Source organism: Sinohyriopsis cumingii, chromosome 17 (assembly GCF_028554795.1).
Source record: "Sinohyriopsis cumingii isolate HCF-2022 chromosome 17, ASM2855479v2, whole genome shotgun sequence".
NCBI classification, from domain to species: Eukaryota; Metazoa; Mollusca; class Bivalvia; order Unionida; family Unionidae; genus Sinohyriopsis; species Sinohyriopsis cumingii.
The window spans coordinates 31,452,384-31,476,515 of NC_142977.1; the positions used below are offsets into that span (position 1 = coordinate 31,452,384).

General features: G+C 38.1%; 1 protein-coding gene across 1 annotated transcript; it reads right to left on the reverse strand.

Annotated features, from left to right (window-relative positions):
- Positions 1-10,897: 10,897 nt before the first annotated feature.
- LOC149778357 (uncharacterized) lies at positions 10,898-14,352 on the reverse strand. The gene has a single exon (XM_089939179.1). The coding sequence runs from the start codon at positions 14,165-14,167 to the stop codon at positions 13,334-13,336; it is 834 nt and encodes a 277-aa protein (XP_089795305.1). The 5' UTR covers positions 14,168-14,352; the 3' UTR covers positions 10,898-13,333.
- Positions 14,353-24,132: the final 9,780 nt, after the last annotated feature.

Below are 24,132 nucleotides of genomic sequence, written 5' to 3' on the forward strand. Positions count from 1 at the left end.
AAAACAAATGTTATTACAAAAACAACAAATAAAGTTACAATTTTGAGCATGAGGAGAGAGACAGAACAGAGACAAAGAAAAACAAAGGCATTTACAAGCAGAAGAAAGACAAATGCAGTTATATAAAGAACAAATTCAATTAGATAAGGAATAAAGAGGGAAAGACAGGTAATATCAATGTAGAATGAAAGAAATGGAACTGGCAAGTGAAAAGCACATTCATACTTCAAATCCAAATTTATGTTTTGTCCATCCAAAGAATATTAGATTTGTGACCCTTTTCAAAGAAAACGAAGTAGACAAATAATTTACTCGTTTTGAAAAAGTTGCTGAAAATTTGAAATGGCCAAGGGAGCATTGGCCTCAGTTATTACAATGTGTACTCACTGGCAAGGCTAGTGATATTTACAATTCATTGTCAGTTCACCAAAGTGGTAACTATGATGTGGTTAAAGAATGCATCCTAAGGGGTTACGAGTTAGTTCCTGAAGCTTATCGGCAAAAATTAAGAAACTATAGAAAAGAAGCTGGACAAACTCATGTTGAACGAGATTATTAAAGTCTCAAACAACTTATTATTACTTGGAGATTTCAAAAAAATGTGTCCATAGTGACATTAAGTCTTATCTTGACAAGCATCAGATTGAAACCTTGGAAAATTCTGCTCAAACTGCTGACGAGTATTCGTTAACTCATAAAGTTCCTTTTGTAAATAAGACTTCTACTCAACAGTCTTTTAGTAAAAAAGTATTTCAGCCTAATACAAGCCCTTCTAAAACTCAAAATGGCACAACTTCTAAAAATCAAACTTCAGAGAAGCTTGATTCAAGATCCTTATCTCTTCCTACGTGCACCTATTGCAAGAAAAAAGGACACGTTATTTCTGATTGCTACAAATTGAAAACCAAGCATCAGAATCAAGACAGACCTATTCCAAATGCTTTTATTTCTAAGAGGTCAAGGTCACGGCCATGTCTTGAAAGCAATACATTTGTTGAGTCTAATAAACCCCAGTGTAATTTGATTATGGAGAATTATGAACCATTCATATCGAAGGGTTCTATATCACTCCTGGGTGATTCAGCCAACCCTATCCCTATTAAAATGTTAAGGGACACAGGAGCTTCTCAGAGTCTCTTATTGTCAGAGAATGTTCTTTGATGGAAAATTCAACAATTTATGTCTTACAGAACTGATACATATTGATAAAAAACAACAAGCACTTAAGTCTAATTAATTATAATGTTAAAATACATTGGTGATATACAAATGTATTAGGTGAAAATAAACACACATAACAATGCGCACACAAGTAGTTTTCGTGTACACTGGATACGGATTCTCTCTCTCTCTCATCTGTGATTTATGTCAATATAGCATCCTTTACATCTTAAATCATATACGCTGTTAAGATACAGGAACAGTAGAGCACTTATATAACACGAACAGTACTGAACTTTACTGCCAACTCGGATCTAACAACAGACGTAGCAGATTAAGTAAATTACAATGTTGTTGTTAGTATTTATAAAGCCGAAAGACATGATGCTCGTATAGCGGATGGACATGGGAAAGATAGAGAGATATCCTTACCAATTATATGGCCATGCAACACAAAATGAGATGATATGGCAGTCGACACAACTATTAAGAGTTTCAATGAGAACATAACGATTTCAAAATCAGTTTTGTGTATGTTTATATATATATATATATATATATATATATATATATAATCCAATTTTGTGAGTTAGTATTTGTGTTATTTAAGTAAGAAATTTCTCAACATTTTTTATAATAAAGAACAGTAAGGTGATAAAAGTCTGTGGGTCTACTTAGACTTACAAGAATCAACATTTAGCACTTGAAGGTGAAAAAACCCGGGAGACTAGTTACATATACAGAATCAACATTTTAACACCAAATGGTTGATAACATGCTATGGGATTAGTTTGCACATGCAAGAATGACCAGGGTCGAGTGGTCTAAAGCGCTCTCCGTTACGGATCACTACCATCTCACCTCTGCGTGGGTTTGAGTCTAGGATTCGGCCAATGTGGGTATGTGAGAAAGCATGCCAGTAGCATCTCGTGGGTCGGTGGTTCCTCCCAGGTTCTTCCTCCACCATTAATACTGGCTGCCATGCATAGCCTATCGTGTGCTGAAAAATGGCGTTAAACCCCACAACAACAACAACAAGGACCATTTGACTCCAACTGGATGCAAAAAACTGTGGGACTAGTGGCACATATAAGAATGAACATACAACACCAAATGGGTGATACAAGAGTTTAACATTAATCGAAATTAAAGAGCAAATTAATGATATTTATCCAGTGTAACTATTAAGTTGATTACATACATTGAATTTTGTCCCTACATAGATGACCACCAGTAAATTAATTAGCAATGTCCGTGAGCTTCCTCTCTACTTTGAATGATTCGAAAATTATTAATAAACACAGACATTTTATCTTCGTGTGGGGAGCATGGGGGTTGCACATAGAGGAAAGGGGGGGGGGGTATACTTACCCCACCCCCTGATGTCACCTCTAAACACAATTTGGTGTACATGCATAAAACGTTATGGCTGACCACTACATGCATGCCCCCACCCCTTCCGAAAATATTTCTGCGGGCGCCAATGGTGGGGAGGAATCTGGTTACACTACCAACGAAGCAAAATGTCATGATTCGCGGAACTGCGTAGACTGTCTGACAAAGGGATGATATATATCATCACTTAAGACTTTTTGGTGCCACAGAAAACAAAGTATATTCAAGCCAAAGAAAATATACACGGATAGAATACTTGATATAAATTCTTCACATACTCAAAGGGTTTTAAGTTCACCAAAATTATGGCTAGTACATGGGACACTGAATGAAATATTTTTAGTCATATTTAAAGGGTCTTCACACAAAAATCATGTATGCTCGAATCAAATATTTAACAATGTCGGTAAGGTTCTCTATTAACCAAAGACTGCGATGCAATTCAATGATATTCACTGAGCATATATTTTGCGATAATTGCGATAATTATTATCAGTACCAAGATACTTTCGTCATTATAAGCTCGCTCTCTCTCTCTCTCTCTCTCTCTCTCTCTCTCTATCGCTTGTACTAGAATGATTACACATAGACTTTCTTTCCTCATGTGTGTAGATATCTTGATACAGAAACTGGTGACGATCACTGTTTAGATTAGTAGCGTGTGATCTTTTTGACAGGTTGATGATAACAGAGCCTAAATCTGATTACTTAGTTTAAGCTAGCCAAATTACTTTTGTCAAAGGACTGTTTGGCCCCTTCGCGCATCTGTGAAAGTTCCGTTTTTGCCTCGAATAAAGAAATTTGATATAAAGACGAAAGAACCGCATATAAAGAAGTTTGCACATCATATAAGGACAAAAGTACAGCATATAAAGAGGTTTACACATCATATAAGGACGAAAGCACTGCATATAACGATGTTTGCACATCATATAAGTACAAAAGCACATCATATAAAGAGGTTTCCACATCATAAGGACAAAAGCACAGCATATAAAGAAGTTTGCACACAAAAAAGTTTGCACATCATATAAGTACAAATGCACATCATATAGGTACAAAACAAACTTCTGATTATAATCACATCTTATATGCCGAAAACTGGTCTTATGTCGCAAACTGCCATAAGGACATAGAACACAATTAATTTTACTATAAGTTCTCTACATTTGTTTCTCAATACTGACCTTTCCACTGTGTTACAATCATTACAAACCAGATGTTAATCTAAAATACCTTCACAGATGACTGCACGGTGAAGTTCTTGTCAATGGTTGACCTGCATTTTTTTGAGAGGCTGGACTATCAACAGAGTAGCATGTAAACAGAGCACAGATTTCACTTCCAGATCACCACCAAGGCCTTATTACTTACTGTGCACTGTCGCCGAAATAGACACGGAAAACCACACCCTGAGCTCATATTCTCAAGAATAAACAATTACCTTTAAATCCCCACCAAAAATGCATTAATATAACTCTTCTATCACCACCAAAATGAGAGAGGAAAAATGTTCTAAAAATAGACTAGAACTACATTCGTGGGTACAGAACTGGAAGTACTAATTGTGACCTGATTCCTGACAGGCCCCATTTTTAAGCAAATTTTAGTCAAACTTTTATATTTGCATACCACACCTATTTCAACTTTATACATGAAGTCCTTTTGAATTTCCTTGCAAACAAAACATGTGACACCTGTCAGAAAGTATGTAGTGCTGGTGTTCCACAGGGTGCAAGTTTTGGTTCAAGTGCTCTTGAGAAACCAAAACTAAATTTGCTATATCTTCCTTAATTATACAAAATTTTCAATGCAATAAAAACCTAATTGTAACACAATATAAGTCTTGTCTGTAAATATATTTCAAATTTAAAAATATTGATAAATTGAATTTTAATGGCAATTTAAATAAACATTTATATTTTAAAAACTCAATTTTATTGAAAAATTAAATTTTCATACAAGTGTTAAGACTCAGTTTGACAAATTTTAGACAGCAAAGTTGACTAATGAATGGTATTTAAAACAAATGGTAATTTGGGTCTGTACAGCTGATAACATTTTTCCCTGGGGTAGTGATGCAACATAGCTCATAGTGATTTTGGCAGCAAACTGCAATATGCCTGTCGAGATGCATATAGGTGTACACAATGCCAGGTGCTATGTTCCACATTTATTGTGTCAGGTACTTAGGCAGTTGTTTATATAACTAATAGCACCCTCAGATTTAAAGTTCTGATGGGACCACTACCATGTTTTATAGCAAAAATGCATTCCATTTCAATGTCCATAACTACGAAAGGTGACAACGGGATAGGAAAATAGTTTCTAGGGAGGTTCTACCTTAAGAAAAAATGGTGCTAATCTCTCTCACGAAGACCTAAGCCATGTCTTTGAGGTACTATATATCAGAGTGGTGATATGAACTAATCTTGGGTCACTTATGGCAGTACACTGCACATGCCCTTATGAAATCTTGCTATCACCACCAGACTACTAGAGAGCTTCCAAGCTGATCCAACTCGAACACTTGGTTCAAGATACCAGGTTAGACCTGAAAAGATACAACATGTTTAACTCAATTCTAGAAAACAGTAAGCAGTAGGTCAATGATGTTAAAATGTGTTACATACGGTGATTTCAAAATAACATTAAGGTTGCAAGCATGGGAAAAAATATTAAACCTGACAGAGCGAAACTCAGAAATGTGAAGCAATGGCCATGTAGTAAAGTTATAAATTCATCCTAAACATATACGAGGTTTCTAGAATCATATTTAGCCATTTACAGGTTAAATAACTAATCAGGTAGACTAAGTATCATAAAGTTTACGGCAATGTTTGGGGGGTGAGGTTTGATCATTGGTGCAAACATTAGTACATACTAGAATACAGGAAAGTCAAGTGACAATGTACTAAATTAAAATATATTACTATGGTGGCGCTATACAGTTTCGCATTTTGCATAGGGTTAGGAATTTAAAGAAAAAGAATGTCCCCGGCTTTCCTCACTGGTTATACTGGCTATTTAAAAAAGACCTTGTATATCTTAGGTATAATGCAAAGAACCTTTAATTCCCTTTATTTTGGTGTATGATTGATGGGTGTACTATGGGTTATAGAGTATACAGCTTGGCCTTACTTCAAATGTGCACCTTTCAAAAAAGTGCTAGCTCTACTTGGTCATTTTCACTTCCTGAACTTCAGAGGTCAATTGTATAAAAAAGAGCCGATAACTTTTTTTACATTTTATATATTTGGTAATTCATTCATTGCACTTTCAGAAGCTGGTATTGTCTAGTCTGGCAAAATTCATTTTCCCTATTTTAATAGCTGCTATGTATAGTGTACTTTAGACTAATTCAGACTGATTTTTTAACACAAGGGAGCAGTCATTTTAGTTAGCAGTGTGCTTAAATCATGTAAAATTTCCAAAAGTACAATATCCAAAAGAAATATCATCCACATTACATTAATGTAGCATAGAGGTATGCAAACATTCTCTCCACTGTGCATGTTTTAAATGCGAACTACTTCACCTTACATACGTCACTCTCTCAAAAGTACATATTATCTGGTGAGCGCCACCTATAAGCAATCTTATTCATGAGGGAAAAAACAATTTTGGATATTGCAAGTGAATACAGCCAAATGTGGTCACACAGATCAACTATAGGTACCAATAAATCCTATGTTATTAACTACATGTGAAAATCTGGTCCCTAAAATGTGCAAACAATGATGGAAATTTGCATATGTGGGACATATACAATGTACATACTTGTTAAGATCAAATCTGCAAACATAATTCAAATGATCTGTTTGAATATTTATAGTGTATTTTAATTTAAGAGTGTTGGTTACCAATTATTAAGCTCATTGATTCAGTGGAATCAGATATCAGCTGATGCTACAATACAGCACTGTCAAAGTACTAAATTGAAATATGTTACCATATATAGGCATATTCATGATGAAAATAACATTTTGTGATATTTTCAGTGCACACAGACAGAAATGTGCCTTACAGATTCACTATAGGTACAATGTCAGCCTATATGATGTACTGAATGTGAACTTTTGATCCCAAAAATTCTGAAATATATGGACATCTGTTCATATGGGATATGTAACCATGTTAAGATCAGTTGTACAAAGTTAAATTCAAATAATCTGTTTGAATATTTCTTATTTTATCTTTAGAGTGTCCGTTAACAAATATTATTAGTAATTAATAATGTGTAAAGCAAGATGGATCATTAGAATTCCCATAACACCATAAAGGCCACAATGCCGCACTACACCGATCAATATCGTAACCAAATTGAACAATAAAATGGAATGCATTTTGTGTTCAACTTACATAGTTTTGCTGTTTTTTTACATCCAAGAGTAAATATACCTGGGGAAAGTATATTTTATCCCTTTGTCCTGAATTTCATTCTCAAACAGTTTAAAATGATTTAGTAGAGCACTTGAGTAGGTTCTAGTATAAAGTTTTCATCTCTGTCCTCTCACTAAATACCTTATAACTATGTTTATAAACAATTACTGAAGGCTATACAAGCAGATATGTGCTACTCAGGAAGTGACCCCATCATAAACATATAAATGAACTGCTTGGACCCTTAATAAATAGTCTGAAGGCCAATACAAAATAGAATTTTGTCTTCGTGTATTTTAAATGAAGGTCTGATTTTGACTTACAAAGATATTTTCTCTGACAAAATGTGACAAATATCCAACATTGGAGCTTGTATATGGTGTAGGAATATATACATGCTGATATCATTTAATATGATTCCCAAAAATGTTATTTTTTATATATATATTTTTTATATAATTTCACTGAAATTTTTAAAATAAAAATCATTTTTTTAAAAAATTTCATTCTTATATTTTCAAAGTCAAATTCACTGTGTCTATCATTAATAATAAAGATTTTATACCAATTTAAACTTTACTCCAATACTGCACTGACAGGACATGGAACACAATTAACTTTAATATATGTTCTCTACATTTTTTTGTTTATCAATACTGACCTTTCCACTGTGTGACAATCAATACAAATCATATCTTAATCTAAAATACCTTCAAAGCTGACTGCACGGTAAAGTTCTTTTCAAAGGTTGACCTGCATTTTTTTGAGAGGCTGGACTGTCAACAGAGCAGCATGTAAACAGAACACAGATTTCACTTCCGGATCATCACCAAGGCATTATTACTCACTGTGTTCTGTCGCCAAAATACACATGGAGCATCACACCCTGAGCTCATATTCTCAAGAATAAACAATTACCTTTAAATCCCTACCAAAATTGCATAAATATATCTCCATCACTATCAAAATGAGAGAGGAAAAAATGTTCTAAAAATAGGCTGGAACTACACTCGTCGGTAGAGAATTGAAGTACTAATTGTGACCTGATTCCATGAAGACAGAAAGGACCGAAAACACTCGACATGTATGCTGGAAAGACTTGAAAGGACCAAAAATACTCGCATATGGCTTCAACTTCTGCCAAATTTTTCTTTCGGTTTATTTTTAACGAAAAATCATGATCGTTGTAAACTGTGACGTGATTCTTGAACAGGCTAGGTAACTTGTGACATTCACACCAAAATTTGTGATGATGGACACCTCTTAAGTCCATTCATCTACTCTATTCATCTGCAACCTCCAAATCTATAATGAAGAAGTAAAAAGTGCAGCATATTTTAATCTGGTTCAATCAGGTCTTGAGTATTGCTTGATTGTATGGAACCCACATAATAAAGATGTAATAAATAAGATAGAGATGGTTCAGATGAGAGCTGCTAGATTCACCACAAATAAATATAACACTAGTAGTGTCAGTGTATTGTGTCGAACCATCTCCAGTGGGAATCACTCGAATCCAGGTGAACCAAGGCCCAGCTGACCATGTTGTACAAGACTGTAAACAACCTAGTGGACATAAGGACATACCAGTACACAAATACCTGACTCTGGCATATAGCCAAACTAAGGTAAACCACAGGAAAAAGTTCCAATTGAAGTCAGCATCAAAAAATTGTTTTAGGTTCAGCTTCTTCCCATGTACAATAGGGACTTCAAACAAATTACCATCAATAATTGCAGAAGCTCCTGACTTGGTATCTCACAAGCAGCTTCTTTCCAAAACCACATTCTAATGAATTAGTCAGCTACAAGACCTACTGATTCTCAGGGCTATGCCGGTTGAGGTTCCCTATCTCATCGCCGTGATGGTAGCTCGATTGGTCCAAGTATAAAGGGATGAAAACGTACACTGAGTCTCTTTTACTTATTTCTGTCTTTTCTATCATTACGCCTCTGTCCTATCACTTCCGTCTTTACTTTATATTTTACCACACTCCACTCATTGATTAATAGTCAAGTGTGACTGCGACTACGTATTTATAGACATAGACAAGTTGTAAAGACCTACACAATTATTTTGTATCCAAAAGATGAAACTGCTGTGAGAGAATTAATGTCGGAATGACTAATGCAAATACACGTAACAGGTTACCACATGTCAGCATAGCAATTATGTTGAATAAATTGCCTGTCCACTCGCATGTATCACCCGTGTTCATGTGGGATTGAGTCTTACTCACTTCTTGACTATGCTCATTTGAGTTCTGTGACCTAAGGCACTCATGAATTATTAACCATATTTGCTCTAAAAACCTATTTTATTCTATAGCTACAACAATCACTCAATGATTCTGCCATTTTATACTTAAAAACTGAATAATGAGACCTTTCCTTTACAGTGGAGATGATGACAGCAAAATGAATCATAAATGCATAGCTTAATCCATCTAAAGAGATATAGACAGATTATACTTAAATTACTGAACCAATGAATGTGCTTGTGGCTATGCAGGAAGGACTGAGAAATTAATTTGCTTGCAGGATTGTTTGCTATGTCTAAATGGAGTGCACAAGTCAATATACATGTAGCATATAAATATATAAATAATGATAGAAAGAAAATGAATGCCATTTCAAAGTTCATCTGGAGAAAAACAGCTGCAGAGTCAGCAAAATCATGTGCCAAGAGCCCAGGGGCTTTGAGAGTGTTGGATCAGGGCAACCAACTGACGATTATATCAACTGTTCATAAAACATACCTATAAAAATAATTTGACATGGATAACAACTGATTTGGTCATGAAAGGTAAAGGAAAGTCCTGAAGCCAACAGTTTAGTTTCTATTCAAGTGCTTTCTTTGATCTATTTGATTTAAGCTGGTTTGGTTTAATTTGGTCTTTTGCTGCACAGCAACATGGGTAGGTTTATTCAATGCCAAGATAAGTGGAGTAAAGTACCTTGCCCAAGGACACACAAAGCTAGCTGACTTCACCTGATACAATGGTCAATGGTAAGATTTGAATCTACACCCTATTCAGTCCGTGTCCTGTACTCTTACCACCATGCCACCATAGCTCCCTGGATTTAAGCTGGAAAAAGACCAACCATATTGAAATTTATCAGTCCCCAAGTCAGTTCTGCAGATATTTTACAACACAATCACATTAAAGTTTAACATATCTGTGCGGAATGGCATAATTATCATTAATAATTACCACATGTACTGTGACATTATGTACATTTTTTAAAAATATGAAATAAATGGTACGGTACTTCTCATACAAAATAGTCACTAGTTGCAAAGACAATACAAAAGTCAATTTCTCCATGAGTTTTAATGATAGATTTAGTTGCATGTAACATGCAATAAATATAATATTTGATTACTGTATGTCTATGTAACAGTTGGCAGTGTTTGCTCCATGATCAGCTTTGTGTGAATGTAAGTTTGAGAGAGGTTTCATTTTCACTGTTAATGCAACATTTGCCATTATAGAAACATAATTACCAGTGATTCAGACTGCATCAGGAGAATCAAACACTCCACTTCACAAGAAATTTAATTTTGCCATTGAGTTAACTGTCATATCTATCAATGTGAAGCATGAATGTTCACAAAATGTATACTACTAGAAATATAGACAAATGGGACACATAACGTACATGAAAAATATTTAAATGATTCTAGAGAGTACCCTGAATAATTCTAAAGACTGAAGTGGAAATATGTCAGGCTTTAGATATACTGGTACACAAATGGTAGCCGGAATATCTATGACCATAATTTATAACAGTAAATCATTCTAATCACTATGCTGTAAAATAGACATCTCAATTTAATTTTTAAAACATATATTTTGGACAGTGCCAAAGGTAATATTCATTCTAGGTCTTTGAATGAAACTAACAATGACACAAACTGACTATTAATGACAATGGTACAAGAAACAACAAATACTTCTATAAAGCCAGCATTGACGAGATGCAATGTAATTCTCAGAGTACAGATTTTACAAAATGTGACAGCCCACAACTGCTACAAAATTAACTTTGATTCAAAATTTATTCAAGATTATCCTAATTCATATGGCTTGGAGCCAAGTGGCCTGCAATACTAGCACTGAGATGTTCCTGAAGTTAATGGGACTTGATCTTTTTATTTGGTTAGGTTGTCGAAATTGGACACAAATTAGAGTGAAGACAATTCAGTTTGAGACGTCTCAGACACATATTTGGAACTAGTCATACCCAATGCTAATTCAACTCAGAGACTATGAATTGAAAATAGCAAGAATCAATTAGGAGATAACATGGCCCTGGTTCCAGTATTCATCAATTCAGTAACATTGATTGTGATATCTCAAATGGTATAAAACAAATCCAGGTGGTATCTCACTCTAATCTTTCAGTGTCTACACACTTCCTATTCCAACTCTTCCATACACATTGCACAAAATATGTACATTTTTCCATCCTGGCCTTAGCTCTCAGTACACTAAAACTGGCTGGATGTGTTCCAATAGTAGAATTATGAACTTAGCCATTGCTGGATAGAACCTAACTATCTTGAACTGAAAGGTTTTGCAAGTGTATGTTAAGTACTATATAAGGCTGGTTCTTAAATTACATGTATGCCTTATATTCACAAAAGCTGTGCAGTTAATTCTCAAGTTTATTTTAAACTGGATTATACATCAAAACTTGTTTGTTAGTAGGTATCTTGAAACAAGACCGTATATGAGCAAAAATATCTCTGCCCTGATGAAAAGCCTGCAAGTCACATATGGTATGTTTGTCTGCTACTAATGCCAAATTTGAAATTATGTTGCTCACATACATAGTCACTATAACTGCATATAAGTATATTTTGCATTTGCAGCTTTTATCACTTGGGTATCCATAGCCTTGTTATCTCCAATTATGAATTTTTAAATCTGTTGCATGACGTGAAATAAAAGTTGTTATTGGTATTACAGTTGCAAGATCACTTAGAAAGGTATAAATTTGTTTTTAATTTCATTAGAAACTATTTCAACTCTATATTACAAGTTTGCATCAAAGTTGTTAAAATCACAGGTAGAGACTAGGTAATAGTTAATGATCATCCAGGTAAGGAAAACCACAAGTAAGTTTACAACCACTAAAGATTATAATAAATATTCACAGTTTTCTTCTTATTTTTTCAAGCATATGTCTGTTATCTAATTCAACGTGTGAGCTTACAATAGTTACTTGCTAAGAAGGTTAAGAAATATTTCCCAACCCATTTTTTCTGTGCTAAAGAATGAAGTTGATAGCATGTAGTCAGCTGCCCAATAGAGAACTAGTTCATATTTATGCACCAAATACATGGCCTTAACCAATGCAAAAAAAAAAAAAAAAAACAGTATAAATTCATCAGGTGTGAAAGGTTTCCATTTTCTCATGCTGCTGTTGCCAATCGTGTCGAGGTCGACTGGCAGGGAGTCCATTTTGGTCCATCCTGCAAGTACATCAGACTCGTAGTCAGTAACATTTCTGGGATCAAAATCACTCACCGACATTTCCAGTAACACTTTACCAACTCTAGTAATCTCATACTAAAACACTTTCAAATATCTGTTACCATCACTATCATCAGCCACTATTTGCCTAATGATGATTTATCATTTGGTTAGAAGCCAACCCATTTAAAATTTTCTAGGTAGTTCCAATTATAAATACACATCTTTGATGAAAACAACACAGAATGCTTGTTCCTGGACCAAACGATCCAAGTAAATTTAGTTTCACAACAATTTGTGTCAAGCAGAAGTAGCAAGGTGTGTAGAGAATTGTCTACCTGAAAAATGGCACAAGCTTTAACAAGCAGAAGAAACCCTCTAATGGTGGAGTTACTTGTGTCATGACTAACAGTTTAAGTGTCAAAGTAGGTTACCAGTTTCAGTGTGATCCTGGTAAATTACCTATATTTGTGCAAACATTTTCATGCATTCACTCAATTTTAATTGCCAACTCCTTAGACTTTACAAAGATTTGTGCAGTTGTGTATCCTGTAGACTACACTGTATAGATGTGGCCAGAGATGTCCCCATAACTGTTAAGAGGAAAGTGTTTGGACAGGTTAGCCATGTGTCATTTAACGTGACTGGGTGGGACATGATGCATCATATCTGTGGCATGATGGCCCAGTGTTAGACATAACTATAAACTGCCATATTGCAGACACTGTAATGATATGGCTGAAAATATTTCAAAGCTACATTAAAAATCAAAATCACACACACATACACATGAGATTTTAATGGAGCTGAGTTGAATTGAGTTTATTCAGCTTGTCACTAATCTCTACTGGCTTGGCTGGGACTAAAATGTATTTTTTCACATTTAATATTTATCCTGTGGTTCATATGTGTCAGTTTGTTTCTTCTGCATGATTTTTCAAATGCCGATGTAGGTTTCCCTTATGTCCAAACCTTTTACCACAAAATACACAACTGTATGGTTTTTCTCCAGTGTGCACAACAACGTGTCTCTCAAAATTTCCTTTCTGATTAAACGTTTTACTGCAGAGTTCACATTTGTATGGTTTGTTGTTGGCATGTATTGTCATGTGTCTTTTTAAATCTGAATTTTGCAGAAATATTTTATCACATATTTCACATTTACATGTGTTATCCCCAGTATGAATTCTCATATGAACTTTGACTGTGTCACTCGAGCTAAAAATTTTGTCACAAACTTTGCATACATAAGGCTTATCCATTGTAATATTATGTACCTGCAAATGAATGCTTAACTCTCTTTTTCCATTAAACTTTTCCTCACACTTTTCACATTTATATGGCTTTTCCCCACCATGTATTCTCATATGTCTTTGCAGTTTTCCTTTCTCATCAAACATTTCTTCGCAAGTTTCACATTTGAACGGTTTTTCTCCAGTGTGCGATCTCATATGCCGCTTACGACTAAAATTTTGACTAAACCCTTTGTGGCATACTTCACACTTGTATGGTTTTTCTCCTGTATGCGTTCTCATATGTTGTTTAAGTTTCTGTTTCGCTTTAAACAAGCGATCGCATAGTTCACACTGATGTCTTTTCCCTCCAACAGACTTTTTCACATGGACTTGCACGCTTCCATTCCAACTTAAACTTGGATCACCATCTTGAACTTTAAGTCGGTCCCTCGTTAAACTACTTTGCTGCTGCATTACCAACTGCTGTAATTGCTCATCTTCACCCAACATTCTCCAAGCACACACACCAGTCCAATATTATTCTAATCTTAGAATAAAGCAAGTTAAACACTGAGAGGCAAAATTAACGGCTACTGTATCCTTTTTTAAGAAGCATACCAAACTTCCACTGACACAACCTGAACGTCAAAACTTCACCAGCTGCTATTGGTTATCATTGCATAATGAGATCGACTGGTTCCAATTAATGGGATGCGAAACCAGTCTACCGCCGACGATGTGAAAACGGTCATTAGCACATAAAGCACAATCAATTTTACTATACGGCCATATAACACAATTAATTTTACTATATGTTCTCTACATTTGTTTCTCTGTACTGACCTAACCACTGTGTGACAATCAATACAAATCATATGTTAATCTAAAATACCTTCATAGATGACTGCACGGTGAAGTTCTTGTCAAAGGTTGACCTGCTCTTGTTTAGATGCTAGACTGTCAACAGAGCAGCATGTAAACAGAACACAGATTTCACTTCCGGATCATCACCAAGGCCTTATTACTCACTGTGTACTGTCGCCGAAATGCACATGGACAACCACAACCTGAGCTCATATTTTCAAGAATAAACAATTACCTTTAAATCCCTACCAAACACGCATAAATTGAAGTCTTTTATCACCACCAAAATGAGAGAGGAAAAAAATGTTCTAAAAGTAGACTAGAACTACATTCCAGGGTACTGACCTGGAAGTACTAATTGTGACCTGATTCCATATGTTCTCTACATTTGTTTCTCAATACTGACCTTTCGTCTGTGTGACAATCAATACAAATCATATCTTAATCTATAATACCTTCAAAGATGAATGCACGGTAAAGTTCTTGTGAAAGGTTGACCTGCATTTTCTTGAGAGGCTGGACAGTCAACGGAGCAGCATGTAAACAGAACACAGATTTCACTTCCAGATCATCATCTAGACCTTATTACTTACTGTGCACTGTCAGTAGTTAAGTGGGATACCCTAGGGACAATGGGAATTAGCATTACAAACACCCCTGGGACACTCTAGGGACAATGGAAATTTAACATGGAGAAAAATCGTGGGACAATCTGGGGACAAGGGGAATTAGCATTACATGGGAATAGAGTTTGGGACTGTCTAGGGACAAGGGAAAATTGAACACGGGGGAATAAAGTGTGGGTCTGTCTAGGGACAAGGGGATTTGAATATGGGATTTGTTTTTTTAAACAAAATTTTTTAAATTTAAATTTAAATTTAAATTTTAAAAAAAGGGGTAGGCAATTGAAAGGCTATCTCTTTTCGAGAAATATGGCTGGCCCTGAAAAGGGCCTTTGGGTTTTCTTCTTCTTCTGCTTCTAATTTCTTCTTTTTCTCCACCAAGTTCATATTTTATCTCCTACACTCTTTCTCTTCTTCTCTTTCTTTTTTTTCTCCTGCTCTTCTTTCTTCTTCTCTTCCTCCTCTTCTTTCTTCCTCTTCTCATTTTCTTCTTTTTTTCAATTTTTTCGTTCCATTTGCTTATTCTTATTCTTTCATCTTCATCCTCCTTCTCCTCCTTTATCTCTTTCATTCCACCACTAATCTTGTCCTTTACCTTTTTTAAGTTATTAATTTCCATCTTTACACGATTGGGACTATAGGAATAATGGTCTTCAACGAGTCTTATTAACATCTGCTCCATCATTCCTAAGTTGTCTAAAACGTCTTGTAATGTTTGTATTTTGTCCATTTGGTTAGAAGCCATCTTCTTTGTAGAATGGTTTGAACGACGAATACTGTGGGTTCTTATAGTGAAAGCGCGGACGTGAAGGAAAACATCCCCTAAAACATAAAATTGATCTTACCTAGATCATGACCAAAGAAACAACAACGCGCGTACGTGAAGGAAAACATCCCCCTACTTTTCTCATTTCATATAATAAAACCCAAACTATACTCTCCACATACGCTAAGAAACCCATAATCTACTATTCACACAAACTTACGTGAACGGTTACAAACACAAACACATACACTCACATTTTTAAAAAAAGAGTTAGCGTTTATATTCACACTACTCTACCTATACACATTGGCAAATTAATAGTTATTTCTTTTCTAGAGTATTGGGTTAGCCCTGAAAAGGGCTGTTTTTTTTGGAACTTCATGGACACCTGGTTAATGGTGACACCTTCCAGGCCTGGCGCCACATACACATCTTGTCCCCCAGTTACTTTTTACCTTTTTGGGGGAGAGAGCAGAGGCAGGATATGTGGCTTCAGAATCCCAATTTTCGGTTTCTGGGATTCTGAAATTTTTTCTTCTTCTTTCCTTTTCCTCCTCCTCTTCTTTGTATCTTCTCTCCTTCTCTTTGTATCTTCTTTCCTCTTCTTCTTTATATCTTCTCTCCTCCTCTTCTTTGTTTCTTCTTTCCTCCTCCTCTCTTATCCTTCCCTCCTCCACAATGGCTTCCGCGGCCAGTTCATTTAATATGCGCCTGGCATATTCCAGATGCACATGAAGTTCCAACAGTTTCTGCAGTCTCGTGTTCATTTTTGGTGTTGATCAATCAACAAGGGTAGCTAGACTGCCAAGCGAGTTTCAATTTATATCGAAAGCGCGGACGTGATGGAAAACATCCCCCTAAAAACATAAAATTGATCTTACCTAGATCATGACCCAAAACAACAACGCGCGGACCTAAAAGAAACACTCACTCACTTTTTTATGCTGCCCATCACTATTTTAAAATTTTTTATTAACCACTTCAATAGACTATCCACATACGCAAAGCAATCCAATCTAACCCCAAATATACACCTCAAACACCAAAAAACATTATTTTAATCTACTATCCACACCAACTTACGTGAGCACTTACAAACACACAAACACATACCCTCACATTTTTTATAAAAGAGTTAGTGTTTATATTCACACTACTCTACCTACACATTGGCAAATCGATCGTTATTTCTTTTCTATAGTATTGGGTAGCCCTGAAAAGGGCTTTTTTTTTTTGTTTGCTATGGCATTCTTTTTAGTTTCTAAGAATGCGATGTCCTCTGAGGATAGACTTTCTGGCGATAGGTCTGCTTCTTCGGAAAGAGAAGAAGAACTCTTTGGTGTCGATACGACAATCGACAAAGCCTCTGTCAGCTTCAGGTTGCTGCTGCTGTTGTTGTTGCTGCTGTTGCTGCTGTCTCTGAAGTCTGTACTTCTCTGTCCATTCTTCTTTCTCCCTGTTCATTTCTTCTCTGAAGAGCTCTTCTATCAGGTCTTCAGTGACTTTTAACATTCTCACATTCTCTATTTCTTCTGGCTTCGGTATCAGACTGCGTCTGACCCTATGCAAATTCACGTAGGCTTCGTTGAGCTTAGCTAGTTTGGAGCACATCTTCTTAGGAGGATGAGTCGACAATGGATGGTTAGACTGGAAACAACCCCGGTTCTTAAAGTCAAAGCGCGGACGTGAAGGAAAACATCCCCCACACGGTTTTCGAGTCGCAACGTTCAGTCAGTGTCATGAGAGGGATAGTAAGAAATGAAAGAGCATCAATCCAACATTCTTATAGCTAAACAAAAGACAAAGGCATTTTTTTCAAAACACAACATTTTTTATTCAAAAATCACTTAACACTAAACAACAACTCTAACATTTTATAACAATAATCCAACACTATAACATCAAACAATTTTTCAAATCACAAACATTTTTTTCTCAATTGACAATCTACTTTAAACAGGGCTGACAACGTTGTGAATGAAATTGTGATTTCCACTGTTGGAAATCATTAGGCCATTGATGGACACTACGTTTCCTAGCTTGAGACAAAAGATAAGCATAATGGTCACAAAACCATCGATCTACTTTACACCGTTTCTAGTAGAAGAACGAGGATCAAAATGAGTCACTAAATGTTCTAAGGAATAGCCCAGGCTTCGATGATGCAGAAAATACACACAGTACTGTCCACATACCGGGGCACGAAATAACTTGCTAAAAAACTCGTGGTCGTAAACGATGGGTAATTCGTTTTTCTTCATCATGGTCATTCTCATGTTCATGTCTCCGCCCAACATGTCAAACAATTCAGGACAAAATAAAATGGACATGATTTTACTCCGTTCAAATTTCATCGAGAAGCGACGAGCTGCTTTGTGGTACTCCATGGTGACATTTTTGTTGATATGCTCCAAAGCTTTCAGAAGCACGACATTAAACCTGGTGGCTATGGTGTTGACCAAATGTTGACCACTAAAATAATAGCGTGGGGGAATGAACAAGTGATAGGTGGTGTACTTTTGTGTACGGGTTTTCTTGTCATATTTGACATTGCTATCCATCCACTGTTGCATTTGCTCGTCATGAACTTCCACCTCAAAAAAATTTTGATTGGGAAGGACATTGAGGACTTGGGTCGGGTGAATGATTTCTACTAAAGCCACTTCCCAATGGGCTTCGTGATCTAAGGGGATGGCCTGAGGTAATTTGGCCGTGTAACAGCACAACGTGTTGTGGGGAAACACCTCCATGGAACTGTCACTGGGTAAGGTTAAGTAAAATTGGGTTTGGTGACTCATAGTTCCAGAGTTCTGTGGCTCTCCGAGGGGTTAGTGGACGTCAGAGGCGTGTCTCCGCCCAAAATGGGGTTCTGATTGTGGTTGGAGTGGTGACTGGCACTGGCACTGGACACAAGGTTCCCGTTGGAAGAGAATTTCAGGGAGGGATTGGGAAGCAGGTAACCGATGCAACTGCTAAGTAAAATGGTCCACAATTGTTTGTCTCCTTGTTGCAAACTCAAATTGGCGATGGCTGCCCCGATGACACAATACACCACGAAGATTTGGCAGAAAAAGACGATTTGCGTTTTAGGCACACGTTCTCCACACCACACCCACAAGGGTTGTTTTTGTAAATCTTGCACAGAAGAACTAGGTGAAGGAGGAGTGGTCGACGTAGCTGCGTCTGTCTGAAAATGCATGATGGTCACTTCTTTTTATAGTCGATGACTTGCGAAGCGTCGATCCAAGAATCAAAACTGGGTGGATATCCTTTCCAACGTACTTTGACTTCTTTGACACGTCGTTTGCCCACCTTACGGGTTCTGCCTTCGAGAATGCTTTCGATGTCGTACACGTCGTCTTCTTTTTTGGTGACACGTTGTAACTCGGGCAAATAAAACGTTCCTTTGAGCACTTCTCCGTTCATGTCTTCCAATTTATAGACGGCAGGATGACGGCCATGCACTCGTCCAGTGACACGAAACAATTCGGTGGTCCAGTTAGGTAAGTAACCTTTGTCGAAAGTGCGTTTGGTTTTGCCAATGCGCACCCAATCTCCTACGGCCAACTCTCCACTTTTCTTGGGGACAGCCCTCGTCGGGGACGTACCGAACAGGCGCTCAAACACCAACACTTCGTTCTCGGGAGTCACGTCTTGCGGGGCACGTCCGATGCTTCGATGGTAAGATTGGTTGTACGCTTGCACCAGGTGCGGTAAGATGTCGATGTACTTCAGAGTGTGGTGATGCGTAAAATATTTCCACATGCGTTCTTTCAGAGTGCGTTGAAAACGTTCCACGATGCTGGCTTTGGTTTCGGGATTCTCGGTGGTAAAAAAATGAATGTCACGTTTCTTTAATTCTTTTTGGAAAGCTTGGTTCAGAAATTCGGTGCCTTTGTCCGTTTGCCATCGAAGAGGGTGACGACCGCTTTGTTTCAACACCCGTTGCAGGGCTCGCACTAACTCGCTGCTGGATTTGGAAGTCAAGGGCACGACCCAGGCAAATTTGGAAAAGACGTCGATGACACAAAACAAATATTTGTAGCCACGATTGTAGCTGGCCAAATGAGAGACATCGGCTAAATCGGCTTGCCATTGATGATCGATGCCTTCCACTCGGGTGCGACTTCTGGCAAACTTGCGTCGAATGGGTTTGTGTAAAGTGTAGGTAGCTTGTTCTTGTAACCATCGTTGCACTTGAGGTAAACGGAGACTTTTCAGTCGCGTTTTGGCAGCACGATACAATTTTTGAACTCCTGCGTAACCTGCAGGATGCGAGGGATCGTAGTAAATGCTGGCTAAGACTTTTTCCATTTTTTTTTTTTTTGTGTTGATTGGTGTGTTAATAAGGCACCCACTCTTGGAAGAGGCTACTCTTTTTCTCTTGGGGTATTTGTTTGGATTGCAATGCTTTGCGTGTGCGACCGGCAATAGGTGTTGAAGAGGAGGATGTCTGAGCGGGGGATATCGGTTCTTGTTTCACTTCTGTCTTCACTTCTGTCTTCACTTTCTTTTTCTCTTGTGAGGAAGAAGGGGTGGCCATCATCTTTTTAATCCATCCAATTCTGGAGGTAGGTGGTGTTGTTAACTTGCGTACTTTTTCGGGTGGAGTTTGAAACCCTTCTTCTTCTTCTTCTTTTCCTTTTTCTGTCTTGGTCACGGGTACTGGTGGTACTGGTACTGGTGATGGTGCTGGACTTTTCATCAAGCTCTTAAAATCTTTCAGAGTGGGTAGAGCTGTTTCGTCTAAAGCTTTCTGGTGAAAGAGTTGCAGTCGTTGCAAGAGTTGACCGTACTTTTGTGATTTTTCTGTTTCGGACAAATCTTGGCGATCCATCAAGGACTGCAATTCGTGTTGTAACTGGGACATCTCGCTCAAATTGGGATTGGGAGGTAAATGCGGGGTACGTTGTTCTTGCCACCGATGGTATTCCATCCATCGTTTGTAAGGCACTAAAGCTAGTTTTTGTCCTTCCATGGGGTTGTCAGGGGTCGATTCTGAGATCTTGGGACTTCCGAGGGCCTTTTTATCTTGCTCCCACCAGTCCTCCCAACATGGTTCCCAAGACTCCTTTCAGTATGGGACCTAACAAGAGGGGTAAAATGCCTCCACGTTGGACCAACAGCTTCTTTTTTTGACGAATGGGAATTTTCTTTTGAACCATTTGGCGAAGAACGTGACGATGTTTGCCTAAGCATTGTTTCTGGTGTTTGGACAAAGGGATCGTGCCTTTCAAAACGTTCAAACAACATTCGCACACGGTATCGATGACCTCTTTGGAGGCCGTTTGAATGAGTTTTTTTCGTAGGGGTGGAGAAGCTTTGGACAGGACAGATAACATGTCCCATGGTTAGGTAAACGTGGTGGCAGTCCTTTCCTTTTCTTTCCTTGGGGTTTTCTGGAGGGTGACATCTTTGAGTCTTCAGGAGCACCAAAAAACACTGATACCCTACTTGGTCACAGGCCTTTTTTATACTGGAACGCGTCGCCACTGATTGTCTTTACGTCGTATCAGTTTGAGGACAGGCATGACACGTCGTGCAGGGGTACGCAACGAACTAAATCGAGCCAGTTCTTGCTTGGACAAATCCAGTAAACTTTGTAACATGCCCGATCTTTCATGGACTTTGATTTTGGGAGAAGGTACTTTGTGAGCAGCAGTCACTGCCGCTAAATTGGAGGGTCCTGCCACTGGGGAAGTTCTTTTGGGGGTCATGAACGGAGAAGTTCTTGGTGTGATCAACGTCTCCAACTACTCTTCAGTTCTGGGTGTCATTAACGGAGAAGTGGACAAATGTGAGGCTGCCGGAGACGCAGTCACCGCTGTGGCAGGTCGTGGTTTGCGAGTGTAAGGTTGCGTCCTGGCCGAAGTACCTTTCTTGCGACTAGTTTTCTTCTGTGGACTTTTCTTTTTCTGGGGACTTTTTTTCTGTTTCTTTTTCTGAGGGCTTCTTTTCTTTTTCCGGGGTGGTGGTGTCTGGTCAGAGGAGGGTCCTGCCAATGGAGAAGTTCTCCTTGGGGACCTGGTCTTTTTCTTCTTCTTGGGGCTTCGTTGGACTTTTTTCTTGGGGATAACTTTGGGGGCATTAGGATCCCATCTTAAGAGTGAGCGAATGATGACCCCTCCTAGAGTACCGCTCCCTCCAGGTTTCAAAATGATTTGTTTTTTGGTTTGAGTGTCGATGCGGGGATCGGCCAGTTGGACCAAAGCGACTTTGTTTCGATCGAAAAAGCGTTTGGTTTGATGAGGAATCTGAATGATTCCTTGGAGTAATTGACGTGCCGTCACCGTGAACCATCGTAAGACTTCTTTGAGACTAGCTTCTAAGACACGGGCTCGTGTTTGTGGATTGTTTTCTCGACTGATGCCATACAAGGCACGAATCAATTTGACGGGAAGATGCGACTGAAGGGACGTCATGTTTACACTGTGTGAGACAGACGAAAAAGGGTCTGAGGTTTATATAGATTTTTTATGGGGAGTGAAATGAAGTCGAGGACGGAGACGTGTACAGGACAGGCCCTCCGTCTTGGCACCAGTGGTGAAACAAGTGGGTACGAAATCGCAAATCCTCGGGGGTCGTAGGTTTCAAATCGACGAGGAAATACGCGTGTGGCGTTTGAGTGGCATCGTCGTACGCGTGAGTCAGCCACGGCGTTCCTAACTGTTTGGCTAAGACTTGCACTTGCGATTTATCTCGAGGGCTTTTAAACAAGACCACGTGATGCGCATTGAGACTGATGGTGCGATGGGCTTTACTTTGTTGAAACAAATTTTGGGTGATGTAAACGACACTGGCATTACGGTGATGCCCTTTGCGCGTGAACCACAGTTTAATTTCTTCTTCGTCTTCTCCTAACATGTCGTCGAAAATGACCAAATGGGTTTGACGGGAGTCAGAGACGATGCAGTCGTCTTCTTTAGGAATGCCTTCCACAAACACGATGGAATCGCCTTGACTTTCTCGCAAGAGGCTGTACGCCGATTGCCACTCTTTGTAACACCACACGATCCGTTGAGGTTGCCGATCGATCAAATGATGTTTATGTTCGATCAAACGTTTGACGAATTCGGTTTTGCCTGAACCGCTAGGTCCAGCAATGAGCATGTTAAAGGGATGGCGAAGGTACAAAGCCTCCCAACTGATCTAAGTGTTCGTCGATGACTTTGACAGTAGAGGAAGAGGGAGCAGAGACAGTAGAGGTAGCCATAGTGTGAGGAATGTCACTTGTGACACGAAAACAAAAAAGACAAGAGTTTATATACTTTTTTCAGAACACGTTTATTGAATGTTTCAAATATGAACACGAAAGACAAAAATACATAAAACCCAAATAGTGATGTACAGGAATAAAAAACACATCAAAACAATCAAAGTGGAATATAAACAAGTGTCTGTACAACATGTTTTGGGTAACCAAGATGTCCTAGGGACAGTGTGTAATGTTCTTACAGTCTCTACATGAGGTATTGTCACACAAGTGTCCTCCCGGAATGACCTTTCAGGCATGTCCATGACAGTCCTGTCCTGAAGCGAGTGGTTGTTCTCGGTGACGGGTTCTTCTGGCACCGTCACTAACACAGGTTGAAATGTAACTTTTTTCCTTGAACAACTCTTGTGCATACTGGGCCACTTCTTGGGTCCAAGCCTCAAAACCCCCCTTTTTCCAATCACGAACATCTGTCCAATGGGGGTGTAAGTCACAAGCTACACAGACATCGTCATACACGTCTTGGGTAGCTAAAAGTTGACGAATCTTTTTTTCCTGTTGAGGTCGAGAAGTATCCAGATGAAACCGCAAGGCTTTGAGCAAAAGGAGTTTTTCGTGACCATTTAAGGCCATTGAGGTGATAAGTACTGATCGTAAAGAGTCCACAAAGAATCGGTTGGTAAACGAAATCACAGAAAACAAGTCACTAAGACACACACCACTTGTCGTCCCAAATTGAATGGATAAAATTCTTGTAATAATTGATGGTAATGATCCACGGTTTGAATATGGTCATTGAGTACCTTCCACGGAATCTGTTAAATGACATGTGACATAAGCCGTGGCATGGCAGCCTGATTTTATATTCTCTTTTTTTCGGATGCAATACACGTACTTTCTAGCCAGAGATCTTCGTTCTCCAGTAGGGAATCTAAATCTTGCATACTGTAACCGAAACGTCAGAGTTCGTTTAGAAGTTTCCTCTTCCGCTAAGTAGATTCCACGTAAC